Genomic DNA, 13,937 nt, shown 5'->3' with positions numbered 1-13,937 from the left:
GATGGAGCTCCGTATGCCACGGCAAACTGGCTGACACTGACGGCGGCGGTGCACAAATGCTGCGCAGCTAGCGCCATTCGACGGCCAACACCGCGGTTCCTGGTGTGTCCGCTGTGCCGTGCGTGTGATCATTGCTTGTACAGCCCTCTCGCAGTGTCCGGAGCAAGTATGGTGGGTCTGACACACCGGTGTCAATGTGTTCTTTTTTCCATTTCCAGGAGTGTATTTTGAATATTATATGGGTCGATCACGTAACTAATGAGGAGTTACTGAATAGAATTGTGGAGACAAGTAATTTGTGGCACAGCTTGACGAAAAGAAGAGACCGGGTGATAGGACACATTCTAAGACATCAAGACATCACCAGTTTAGTACTGGAGGGAAGCGTTGGGGAGGGGGCGAGGGTAAAAATCTTAGAGGGAGCCCAAGAGATGAAGACAGTAGGCAGATTCAGAGGGATGTAGGTTCCAGTAGTAATGCAGAGATTAAGAGGCTAGCACAGGACAGAGTAGCATGGAGAGCGGCATCAAACCTGTCTTCGAACTGAAGACCACAACAACAACAACAACAACAACTACTACTACTACTACTACTACTACTACTACCACTACCACTATAGCTACTCTATTAGGAGCTCACAACATAGTAATTTTTGTTAGCTAGCAATTAATAAGAAGTTCCGGACATATGCGGACCGAGATCCCACCCCAGAATGTCAATATTACTTCTTGAAGAAAAAAGTTTGACATCCACTGCTGTAGAATATCACTCGAAATATCTCGTGGCCTTCAACGACCTACAGTGCCATCCTATGTTGCCACTTGCCACTTGGGCGTGTTTCTAAAGTTAAGGATGCAATGAAACGAATGATGTTTTGCAAGTGGATATCTTATGTGGTCTGACTGCCTTAACCTCTCTCAGCGCAAAAAAAGACTTTTGTTCCATCGAGCTACGAAATCCACACCATGAAACGGAAAATACTTGGTAGAAGTAAATGCGATTGTGCTGTATACTTCGACCATAGATACTAGTAGACTGGCCTTGCCGTGCAGAAGCTATAGGGCTGGTGTGGCTCCAACATAAACCACGTGGCTGTTGGCAAAACGTGGCGGGATTTCAAATCAGCGGTCTGCCATCCTATGTTTCTATCGTATTTTCTCCACATTTCTCAGTTGACTGCCAAACGCTTCCAACAAAAATTACTTTTTTATTTGCGAAAAAGTATGTCAGAACTACATTTGACCTGGATTTGTTCACAGTACCATTTATAAAATCTAACAAATACATCGAACGCCCCTCTGGTGGGCAGCGGGACGAAATTACTATAAACTATCAATTAAAGTAAAATGTCGTTAAAATTCTTTTAAACTGTAAGAGTGGGCTCGTGTCAAAACTTTAAACGTTGGATTCGCCGCGTTTTGAGCTCTAGTCACTTATAAAAGAAAATGGGATATGGAAATTACGTCAACTATAGGTGCCAAAATTGTCGACTTTAGGAGCAGGTCCATTTTAGAGTATCAATTTTAGGTGTACTTCAAAGGTTCAGTTCCTACTATTTTTACAAAAGTTTAAACTATCAGTTTAAAAAAAAATATTGTAGATGAAAGGTGAGACTTTGAATGTTTCCGAAAATAATTTTGGAGCCTACATTTATTTAATAGTATTAGAAGGTAGAAAAGAATTCTCTTCATGTGTCGACTATAGGTGCTCTTACCTTATTATAATCTCACTTGTGTATACAAAAAGGCGCGTATGTGCAGATGGCTTAAAGTTTTTCCGTTTCAGGGCCTGTATCCAAAGCTGCCTTCGGTTTTCATCCTTAGGGAACCAATGAGTAGGAACGAGAAACATTTATACTTCTGTAACCGAATTGTCACAGATACTTTCCAAAATGTAATATGAGTCTGACTTTACAGACATGTGAGACCTGAGTTTCTCCTGGCGTATACAACTTTCAAATAACTTCCGGGAATTCAGCCAGGTAGCACTTTCAGCGACCGCCGATATTTCGGCGGGAGAACACCCCGCCATTTTCAAGGCAAACTGCAACGGACAGGCGGCGTACATGCAAATTTAATACCTCGGTTCTCGGACCCAAGCAGGAAAGATAACACACACACACAGAACACTAGTGCCACCAAAGATGGCCAAAGTCAGAGCTATCGATAGTGAGACTATGAATTCGCAGGTGAGGTAGCATTGAGTCTGTCCCTCTGTTTCTTGACAAGGGAGAGAGCCGGATTCCAAACAGAGTTTAAACAGAAACCTCCATCCCTGTTAACAAGGTTGCTCGCTAATTTAATCTCAACTGCCTCCCGAATCACACTGTCCCAATAGCTGGACGTGCATGCCAATATCTCGGTGTTATTATATAACATGGGGTGACCAGTATCCGAACATTGCTTGGAGTGACCAGTATCCAAGCAATGTTCGGATACTGGTCACCCCATGTTATATAATAACACCGAGATATTGGCATGCACGTCCAGCTATTGGGACAGTGTGATTCGGGAGGCAGTTGAAATTAAATTAGCGAGCAACCTTGTTAACAGGGATGGAGGTTTCTGTTTAAACTCTGTTTGGAATCCGGCTCTCTCCCTTGTCAAGAAACAGAGGGACAGACTCAATGCTACCTCACCTGTGAATTCATAGTCTCACTATCGATAGCTCTGACTTTTTTACCATCTTTGGTGGCACTAGTGTTCTGTGTGTGTGTGTTATCTTTCCTGCTTGGGTCCGAGAACCGAGGTATTAAATTTGCATGTACGCCGCCTGTCCGTTGCAGTTTGCCTTGAAAATGGCGGGGTGTTCTCCCGCCGAAATATCGGCGGTCGCTGAAAGTGTTACCTGGCTGAATTCCCGGAAGTTATTTGAAAATTTACAGACATGACTTTCAACACTTTAATTTAAGTGATATTCCATTTCAAGTGTAAAAATCATATAAAAGTCACTTCAGCAGATTTCAATAAACGCATCTGCACTATCATAGAAACACACGTGGAATGTAATGCCTTTTCCCCCGACAAAACGCTGAATACAGCCATAAGCGCAACACGAAACAACCATATTTTGCAAACATTCACGTGACGTTAGCCCAGAGATGTTGGAGCCACGAAAATGACGTCAGGGCCAGTCAATTATATTTATGGTCGAAGCTTGTATACCGTAGACGGCGCCCTTTATACTCTTAGAGTACTAACGCTGTCTTCTAGCCAACATCAGAGTACTTTTAGTAGTCATATGAAATCAACTGGGCGACCCTGCAAATTGACATCGGCAAAGGGCGTACGGTTTTACACTGAAATAGATTCCGAATTTTTCACTTCTACGACGAAGAAAATTGACAGAGGAGAAAGGAACAGAAATCACAGAGAAAATCCTAGTTCCAATCTACGATCATTTTTCTGACTCCTCCCCGCTCACCCACGGATTCGGTGTTCCGGTCATCAGCCCTGAGGCCGGCTGTGTACAGCTCTTCATACTAGTTGTACGCCAAACTACTTCTCCGTAGCTGCTGCGTCCCACGTCATCGACGGTCTGCTTGTCATTCTCACATCTAGACCTGCCCCTGTGATTCTATCCCTCTAACATCCTTTCAATTACAGTTTTCGTTCAGATTCACGAATTAATATGTGGCCGAAATATTCTGTATCTTGAATTCACGATGTTCGTCAGACACTGTTTTCTCGCTAACTCACTGCATGACATTTTCATCTCTTACAGTCCGTCTGTATCCAGTTATTTACAGTGTTTATGTTGCTGCTTTTTGTGGTGTTCAGTCCGAAGACTAGTTCCTCCCACGCTAGCCTGTCGCGTCAAGGCTACATCATTTCTATATAACTACTTCAACCTATATCAGTTTGATCCGAGTTACTGTGTTCTAGCCCAGGTCCTTATTGTATAGACCATATGTCTACATGTGCTGCCACCTGCTGCCAGGTACTCCGTATCAGAGACCTCAGTAGTCATTAGACATCGTGAGAGAGCAGAATGGGGCGCTCCGCAGAATTCACGGACTTCGAACGACGTCAGGGGATTGGGTGTCACTTGTGTCATACTACTGTACGCGAGATGTCCACACTCTTGAACATACCTAGGTCCACTGTTTCCGATGTGATAGTGAAGTGGAAAGGTGAAGGGGGGACACGTACAGCACAAAAGCCTACAGGAAGACCTCGTCTGTTGACTGACAGAGACCGCCGACAACTGAAGACGGTCGTAATGTGTAATAGGCAGACATCTATCCAGTCCATCACACAGGAATTCCAAACTGCATCAGGATCCACTGCAAGTACTGTGACAGGCGGGAGGTGAGAAAACTTGTATTTCATGGTCGAGCGGCTGCTCATAAGCCACACATCGCTCCGGTAAATACTAAACGACACTTCGCTTGGTGTAAGGAGCGTAAACATCGGACGATTGAACAGTGTACAAACGTTGTGTGGAGTGAGGAATCACGGTACAAAATCTCGCAATCCGATGGCAGGGTGTAGGTGTGGCGAATGTCTGGTGAACGTCATCTGCCAGCGTGTGTAGTGCCACTTTATCGCTACGTCGCAAAGGCTGCGTCCCATCGCTAGTTCGCCAACTATAACACCACGTTCAAATACGCTTAAATCTTGATAACGTGCCATTGTAGCAGCAGTAACCGATCTAACGACTGCGCCAGACACTTGTTGTCTTGTGTAGGTGTTGCCCACCGCAGCGCCGTATTCTGCCTGTTTACATATCTCTGTATTTTAATAGGCATGCCTATACCAGTTTCTTTTTGGCGCTTCAGTGTAAAAGTGTGTGTGTGTGTGTGTGTGTGTGTGTGTGTGTGTGTGTGTGTGTGTGTGTGTGTGTGTTGGCGCTTCAGTGTAAAAGTGTGTGTGTGTGTGTGTGTGTGTGTGTGTGTGTGTGTGTGTGTGTGTGTGTGTGTGTTCGCCTAAGATACTTCAGATTACATGACGTCATCAACACCTGATATGTGTGTAAAACTGCCACATCGTGTATGAAGTTTTAACACGTTTGTTCTTTCCCTCCTAAGACACCCCTGCAGTGGAACCAACATACGGAAGTCGCAGACACCTGACAGCGTTTTTGACAGCTTTCATCTGCGAAGCGCAAACGGATATAGGCGAAAACGATGGCTCAAATGGCTCTTAGCACTATGGGACTTAACTTCTGAGGTCATCAGTCTCCTAGAACTTAGAACTAATTAAACCTAACTAACCTAAGGACATCACACACATCCAAGCCCGAGGCAGGATCCGAACCTGCGACCGTAGCGGTCATGCGGTTCCAGACTGTAGCGCCTAGAACCGCTCGGCCACCTCGGCCGGCGCGAAAACGATAGCTGTCTGTAGAGCTATAAAGACGCGTTGGCACTGAGACGTTGTAGACACGCGAAGCAGCTGCGTCCACCATGCAGAGACTGTCCAGGATTATATTTCTTAATGTGGATACTGTACTTACTCATTTGTACATTATGCATATTTCTTTGTTCGACTGTTTCCTAATATGGAGTACATGGAAATTAAATTTTTTTGACGCCTCACTACAAACACAATTTATTTTTTCTTTTCGCTTCTAATAAAAAAAATTGGCGAAAATTGCCCTCGGGCAATCCCGAGTTTGTCGGTTATTATTCATATAGCTGGCCGGAGTGGCCGAGCGGTTCTAGGCGCTACAGTCAGGAACCGCGTGACCGCCACGTCGCAGGTTCGAATCCTGCCTCGGGCATGGATGTGTGTGCTGTCCTTAGGTTAGTTAGGTTTAAGTAGTTCTAAGTTCTAAGGGACTGATGACCTCAGATGTTACGTCCTATAGTGCTCAGAGCCACTTGAACCATTTGAACCTCAGTTCCTGAAAGGCATCCCACTGGAAATAAGATTATTCATTTTATTGAGTCAGAAACAAATGCAGTACATAGTTATTACCGTTAAAAGCAGCCGAAAGACAAGAATCAAATTGCACTATTGGTTGACAAAAATCTTGCAACTGCGGTCGGAGCGGCAAGCAGATAAACTACTGTGGTAAACCAAGGACACATTCGTCCGGTAGGTGCTCCATCGTCTGTGGTTCACTGCAGTCACAGTTGGAGGCATGAACAGGGGAGTGGCATTTCTGGAGGCTACTCCTGCATCTTCCAGAACGAAGTTGGTAAATCTGGACAATATGCTCCACAGGACCAGTTTCCTGTTGCAGTTTACGATCGTGTTGCCACGTGAGCATCCGAGAAGCCACCGGCAGCAGCCAGGTAGTTCTAGCGCTCATTTTCTGTCTGAAGATGACTTCTGCATGTAGTCCAAACGGGTCATTAAGGAAGTATTACTGCGATGTTGCCTGTTGTTTTAACCCAGCCCAGAACGAAGACTGCTAAGTGATCTCCACACGAATCATTTTGTTCATGCCGAGTTGGGAGGGTTTCCGAAGGGTCAGGCCAGGTCGAGAGATTCTCAAGTCGAGAAATCTACAGTCGTTCCTTTACTGTAGCTGCTACAGGGTGTTTCAAAAATGACCGGTATATTTGAAACGGCAATAAAAACTAAACGAGCAGCGATAGAAATACACCGTGTGTTGCAATATGCTTGGGACAACAGTACATTTTCAGCCAGACAAACTTTCGAAATTACAGTAGTTACAATGTTCAACAACAGATGGCGCTGTGGTCTGGGAAACTCTATAGTACGATATTTTCCACATATCCACCATGCGTAGCAATAATATGGCGTAGTCTCTGAATGAAATTACCCGAAACCTTTGACAACGTGTCTGGCGGAATGGCTTCACATGCAGATGAGATGTACTGCTTCAGCTGTTCAATTGTTTCTGGATTCTGGCGGTACACCTGGTCTTTCAAGTGTCCCCACAGAAAGAAGTCACAGGGGTTCATGTCTGGCGAATAGGGAGGCCAATCCACGCCGCCTCCTGTATGTTTCGGATAGCCCAAAGCAATCACACGAGCATCGAAATATTCATTCAGGAAATTAAAGACGTCGGCCGTGCGATGTGGCCGGGCACCATCTTGCATAAACCACGAGGTGTTCGCAGTGTCGTCTAAGGCAGTTTGTACCGCCACAAATTCACGAAGAATGTCCAGATAGCGTGATGCAGTAATCGTTTCGGATCTGAAAAATGGGCCAATGATTCCTTTGGAAGAAATGGCGGCCCAGACCAGTACTTTTTGAGGATGCAGGGACGATGGGACTGCAACATGGGGCTTTTCGGTTCCCCATATGCGCCAGTTCTGTTTATTGACGAAGCCGTCCAGGTAAAAATAAGCTTCGTCAGTAAACCAAATGCTGCCCACATGCATATCGCCGTCATCAATCCTGTGCACTATATCGTTAGCGAATGTCTCTCGTGCAGCAATGGTAGCGGCGCTGAGGGGTTGCCGCGTTTGAATTTTGTATGGATAGAGGTGTAAACTCTGGCGCATGAGACGATACGTGGACGTTGGCGTCATTTGGACCGCAGCTGCAACACGGCGAACGGAAACCCGAGGCCGCTGTTGGATCACCTGCTGCACTAGCTGCGCGTTGCCCTCTGTGGTTGCCGTACGCGGTCGCCCTACCTTTCCAGCACGTTCATCCGTCACGTTCCCAGTCCGTTGAAATTTTTCAAACAGATCCTTTATTGTATCGCTTTTCGGTCCTTTGGTTACATTAAACCTCCGTTGAAAACTTCGTCTTGTTGCAACAACACTGTGTTCTAGGCGGTGGAATTCCAACACCAGAAAAATCCTCTGTTCTAAGGAATAAACCATGTTGTCCACAGCACACTTGCACGTTGTGAACAGCACACGCTTACAGCAGAAAGACGACGTACAGAATGGCGCACCCACAGACTGCGTTGTCTTCTATATCTTTCACATCACTTGCAGCGCCATCTGTTGTTGAAAATTGTAACTACTGTAATTTCGAAAGTTTGTCCGCCTGAAAATGTACTGTTGTCCCAAGCATATTGCAACAAACGGTGTATTTCTATCGGTGCTCGTTTAGTTTTTATTGCCGTTTCAAATATACCGGTCATTTTTGAAACACCCTGTATTTGCAAGACTGTAGTGGTCTTGAGGAAACCTCTTCTGGACAATAACGCAGTGCACGTGATACCAACATGACGGATAGCCATTAGACTCGTCGAGACACGAAAGCCCCTGTAAAACGGGAGGTCTATTTGAAATTCAATGGGGATTCGTTTTATAATACGGGGTCTTCAAAAAGTCTCTCCGCAGTGCCGTATGATTGTTAGCCGCGCGTGCCTTATGCCGCAGTGAATATAATGAAATGAAACTCAGTGAAATACAATTGAATAATCATTTTTACGTACAAATTTTCTCATTAAATGTTGAAAGTGTCCCCCCTGTTGTTGAATACACAATTCAATTCGTCTAATCATGTTTCCAAACACAAGCTGTAACATGTCTTCTGTAACAGAAGCAGTGAAAGTGGATATTGCCGTTTTCAATTCATCGATTGATTCTGGACGGTTTTTATAGACGGTTGCTTTCGCTGCACCCCAGAAGAAAAAGCCAGGTGGTGGTTGGTCAGGCGATCGTGTACGCCAAAGTCCCTCTGAAATTATGTGCTCACCAAAAACATCAGTAAGCAGTAACATTGAGCTGTATGCGCAGTTACACCATCTTGTTGAAAATAACCGTTCAGTATTTCACTTAACAAAAGTTCTCCTATGAATGGGTACAGAATATCACTACAGTATCGTTGTGCGTTAATTGTTTCGTTGAAAAACCCAGGCAGGCGAACAATCATACGGAACCGCGACTAACAATCATACGGCACAGAGGAGAGACTATTTGAACACCACGTTTATATCAATGCTCAGGATTAGAATTTTTAGCATTTGATAACAACTATTAATAATAAACACACGAACAGTACCTGTGTTACGTCTTTACTTGTGTGTGCTGCAGCGAGACTAAAGTTTGTCGAATCCCTTTTTCCTGGCAGTGGGGTAGTGTTGTACAGCAATGTTATTTTTTTAATCGTGTTGCTCGCATAGTATGTCGTTGAATTCCTTTTCAGAGACACTTTCCAGTGACATAGGAGAGATTATATTGTCAATATCGTGCTCTTTTTCATCATCATCTTCGCTTCCATGGACTGGGCTAACTGCCTGCTCCATCCAAAAGTTTGTTGTTGGGCGCATCTAATTTTGGGTCAACCAGACCATAGTCTTCCTCTCGGACTATATCTGTTTCGTCAGTCTTTGTGCTCACTTGCTCTTACCACCTGTTTCGACGTTTCTCTATTGTGTTTTTCCCCTTTAAACATTCAGTTGTTCTGTAATTGATTCATTCCTAATACGGTCTTGACGGGTGCAGTTCCTACTGTTTTTAGAAATCTCATTTCAGCTGCCCTTATATTGTTGTCATCTCTCAGAATCAGGAACAGCTGCCGTTCAGGAAGCGGTCAGTTTGTTGTATTTGACGATGTAAAGAAATCACAATGTACCATTCAAAAGCTGCATCTACTGGGCAAAGAATAGAGTGGGGGAAAATCTCAGTTAATGAAATTAAGGTAATAGTTCTTAAAGATGTTGTGCTAATGACATCAAAAATTATCAGTAAGAGCATAAGTGAACAAGTTAAATTTTTATTTCTAGCAAACAAGCTAAGTAACCAGCATAATATAGACGACAAAATCATCAGTTACAGTTTACGTATGGCACTATTAATAGAACCTTAAACAACCGAGTTCGAAAGGAAACAAAAAATAAAGAGTATCTTGTTTGATTTAAAAACAAGTACAAAGTCAGTACCAGAAATCGGCGCCCACCGTAACCAGAAAGTTCGCCGGATGTCTTCCTAACGGAGCACGTTAGTAGCACTGTGGACAGGACGCTCCAATAATTTCCGGACGTGGACTATCCAGCGCTCGAGTTGCACAGTATTTGACACGATATACCTCTACAGGACACCCAGCAACCCTGTAGATCGACGCCAAGCCGAATAACTGCTTGCATAAGGGCCAGGTGTGAACCAACGCTTTACTGAATTGCTCAATTTGTGACACTCTTTCTCTTGAATAAATCGTCTAATTTTTCTAAAATTTTAATCGTTTGTTTGTCTGTATGTGTACCTCACACCTACCAATTTCCGTCCCATTCGGGTAATTCCTGCGTTGTGCGTTTTTTTCTATTTTTCCTTGGAGTGTGATTTCTCGTATGTATACATAGGGAGTGACTTAAGGTGCTACGTGAAGTCGCGGCGGAGACGACTTGTGCCAATGCTGAATATGCCAATAGAATGAACTGGTGACTTGTTGTGAGTTCAGTTGCTGATGACAGACTCTTGTGACACCATACTCTGAGTGAAGACTTTACTTTTTGGCGTTCTGATTACGGGATACGTCCGAAACGCGTCCGTGTAATGAATAAATTTTGAACAAGTGACCAGCTGTTTATAGAGACATGTTGATCATTCACAGAAGTCTCCTCACATATTTGGAGTCGTCGTTATGACTGCCTTACGTGAACGTTTCTACAGGGTGAAAAGTATTTAAACCGACAAACTCTGGGAGGTTTTAGGGGATATCAAAACAAATATTTTTCCTTAATCTCATTTTTTCCTATGAGTATTATTTAAACCAGCGGCGGCCGTATTACGCTCTTCAGTTGTTAGAGGCCGTATTACGATCTTAGTTGTTAGAGGGCGTATTACGCTCTTCAGTTGTAGGCAACTGCTGTCCACCAGTGTAGTAGTGTACTGTCTCTGTTTACTAATGGAGAGATACACCTGAAGTGAATACATTGATATGGTTGGTGCGTACCACTAGCGCACCACAACGGACGAGCTACACAGCGGGTTTATCAACTGCCCGCTCCCTACAAGACAACGCATGTTGTTCCAACATGACGGAGCGCCAGCACTTTTCAGTCGTCGTGTGCGTCGATTCCTGGACCGACGGTTTCCAGAAACGTGGATTGACAGAGGTGGTCCTGTACCATGGCCTGCTCGATCCCCAGATATGTCCCCTCTGGACATTTTTGTGTGGGGAGAGATGCGCAGCCTTGTTTACGCAACTCCTGTTGCATCAGAAGAGGATCTGATTGCCCGGATAGTAGCAGCAGCAGGAACAATTGAGGATATTCCTGGGGTTTTTTCCCGCGTCAGAGAAAACATGATCCGACGGTGTCACCTTTGTTTACGTGTCAATGGAGGCATTTTTGTAAAATCTACTGTAATTGAAATTCGGTTGTGTTAATGTGTTGTCTCTTGAAGCTGAGAAGCCCCCATAAAGACGTAAAAGAAGAACTGGCGCCTGGTGGAGACCTACCATACACAGTCTGGAGAACCCTAAACCGTATGAGGGTGGAAGTGCCAAAGTGCAAGACAAACCTGCAGCAATGGGGTTTCCTAAAAGAGAATGAGAACACACTCTGTCTGTGTGGTTCTGTCCAGGATCCTCAACAGCTGCTTATCTGTCCACATTTAGACCAGCCCTGCACAATGAATGACTTATGGGAGGCAAATGACAAGGCCGTATTGGCTGCTGATTTTTGTAAGTCTGAAGTCTAGCTCCGGACACGGAAAGTCAGTCAGTCTTGGTCATAAGAAATGGAAAAGTGTCGGTTTAATTAATTTGCCGCCAGAGAAATCTTCCTCTACCGGTTTAAATACTCCTCATAGGAAAAAATGACATTAGGGGAAAATATTTGTTTTGATGTCACCTACAACCTCCCAGAGTTTGTCGGTTTGAATACTTTTCACCCTGTAGTGAAACGCAACCTTTCGTAATTTGCCGTGCACGGTCGCCTCCAGTTTTCCTACTCCGATGTGAGCGGCAGTATTTGTGCTGTGTTCGTTGACGCTCCACTGCGGTCGCTGAGTTAGTACGATCCGTGACTGGAGCCAGCGGGTGACTGAGGCGTGGGCGGCGGCTGTCGGCAGGTGGCGATGATCCAGCTGAACCAGGACACGGACGTGTGCATCACGGGCGTCTACGTGAACAGCACGACGCGCTCGACGCGCCACGAGGGCTACTGCAGCATCGCCGGCATGCAGTACCGCATCTCCAGCACCAGCCACACGCAGTCCGAGGCCACGACGGTCGCCACCGAGACGACGCTCCAGGTGCACGCCTCGGACCACGTGAGTACCCCGCCTCCCCCCTCACTACACTACACAACACCGCAGCCAGCCGGCTTTGCAGTTTTTGTGTGTGTTTCCTGCGAGTGGTACCCCCACAGCTTGTAAGTGCACTATAGGTGTCAAAAGTTTTCCATCACCCACGATAAAAGCTACACATTGTGTTAATTGATGGTGGTACGGGGGGGGGGAGAAAGGAAAGGGGAAGGAAGGGCATGGAAGGCAAGGAACTAACATCAGCTGCGTCGGGATACTACGCAGAAACAGCGGCAACGAGTGAAAATGTGTACCGGACCAGCACTCGAACCCGAGACCTCCTGCTTACTAGGCACTTGCGTTAACCACTGCTCCACCCGGACACACTGTTTATCGCACTATCTCGGCCCACTCCCCGGCCGTACGTCATTACTTACCGTACTTATAGTGCAGGTGAAGTTTTTAATAAGGATACTGGGCCGGCCGAAGTGGCCGTGCGGTTAAAGGCGCTGCAGTCTGGAACCGCGAGTCCGCTACGGTCGCAGGTTCGAATCCTGCCTCGGGCATGGATGTTTGTGATGTTCTTAGGTTAGTTAGGTTTAACTAGTTCTGAGTTCTAGGGGACTAATGACCTCAGCAGTTGAGTACCATAGTGCTCAGAGCCATTTGAACCAATAAGGATACTGAGATGTCTTATTTTTATTGTACGATGCCTGTTGTAATGAGGACTTGTGGCCGTCGTAAGACAGATCAAGATGAAGCTATTTACGTGTGGTGTAAAGGATCTTTTTGTGTTAGCAGATATATATTAGATCTGAATTTAAATATCTCGGAAGCACAATAACTGAAGACTTGAGATGTCACCAGGAGGTAAAAACTCAAATTTCCATAGCGAAGGAGGCATTCAACAGAAAGAGGATACTCTTATGTGGCAAATTAGATAAAGGACTAAGGAAAAGGCTTGGCAAATGTTTTGTCTGGAGTGTGGCACTATATGGGGCAGAAACATGGACACTGAGACGAGAGGGTGAAAAAAGGTTAGAAGCACTTGAGATGTGGATGTGGAGGAGAATGGAGAGAATAAGCTGGATGGAAAGAGTGAGTAATGAAAGAGTATTGGAAAGGATTGGTGAGAGAAGATGTCTGCGGAAGGTTGTAAGAGAAAGGAAAAAGAACTGGTTGGGACAGTCATTGAGAAGAGAGTGCTTGCTAGTAGATGCTTTGGAAGGATTGGTTTGTGGGAGAAGACTGAGAGGAAGAAGAAGAGACAAGATGATAGACGACATAAAGGGAAGAGGAAATTATGCAGACCTGAAGAGGATTGCAGAAGACGGACAGCCTGGAGAACTACCATGTGAAAACCTGCCTTTAGGCAGAACACTGATGATGATGATGATGATGATGATGATGTGTTAGCAGAAGAGCCAGCACCGTCTTACGAGTAGAGGCCGAAATGCACGCGTTTTAGCTCACGCAGGCTGTCATGAGCAGGGAAGAACTATACTGACGTGAGGTCTGGAACATAACAAGGAATGAGAATTCAGGAAGCGGACGTAATTAGTTTCATACTTAACTTTAATCCATTAATGATAAACGTCGCTCTTGACGGTACATGATTCACAATATTGTCTGTTCAGAATTCATTCTAATTACTGAATATGGCGCCTTGCTAGGTCGTAGCAAATGACTTAGCTGAAGGTTATGCTAAACTATCGTCTCGGCAAGTGAGAGCGTATTTTGTCAGTGAACCATCGCTAGCAAAGTCGGCTGTACAACTGGGGCGAGTGCTAGGAAGTCTCTCTAGACCTGCCGTGTGGCGGCGCTCGGTCTGCAATCACTGATAGTGGCGACACGCGGGTCCGACGTATAC

General features: G+C 45.2%; 1 protein-coding gene across 1 annotated transcript in view; it reads left to right on the top strand.

Moving 5' to 3' along the window:
- LOC124550804 overlaps positions 1-13,937 on the top strand; it is a 65,923-nt gene that overhangs the window by 32,265 nt on the left and 19,721 nt on the right. The window contains exon 2 of the mRNA XM_047125530.1: positions 11,894-12,094. Within this exon, the coding sequence (XP_046981486.1) occupies positions 11,900-12,094 (195 nt within the window). The 5' untranslated portion in view covers positions 11,894-11,899. The remainder of the gene's footprint in view (positions 1-11,893; positions 12,095-13,937) is intronic.

This window comes from Schistocerca americana, chromosome 9 (genome assembly GCF_021461395.2).
Source record: "Schistocerca americana isolate TAMUIC-IGC-003095 chromosome 9, iqSchAmer2.1, whole genome shotgun sequence".
NCBI lineage: Eukaryota > Metazoa > Arthropoda > Insecta > Orthoptera > Acrididae > Schistocerca > Schistocerca americana.
Note: the sequence above shows the minus strand (reverse complement) of the source record. Positions and strands in the feature narration are given on the sequence as shown.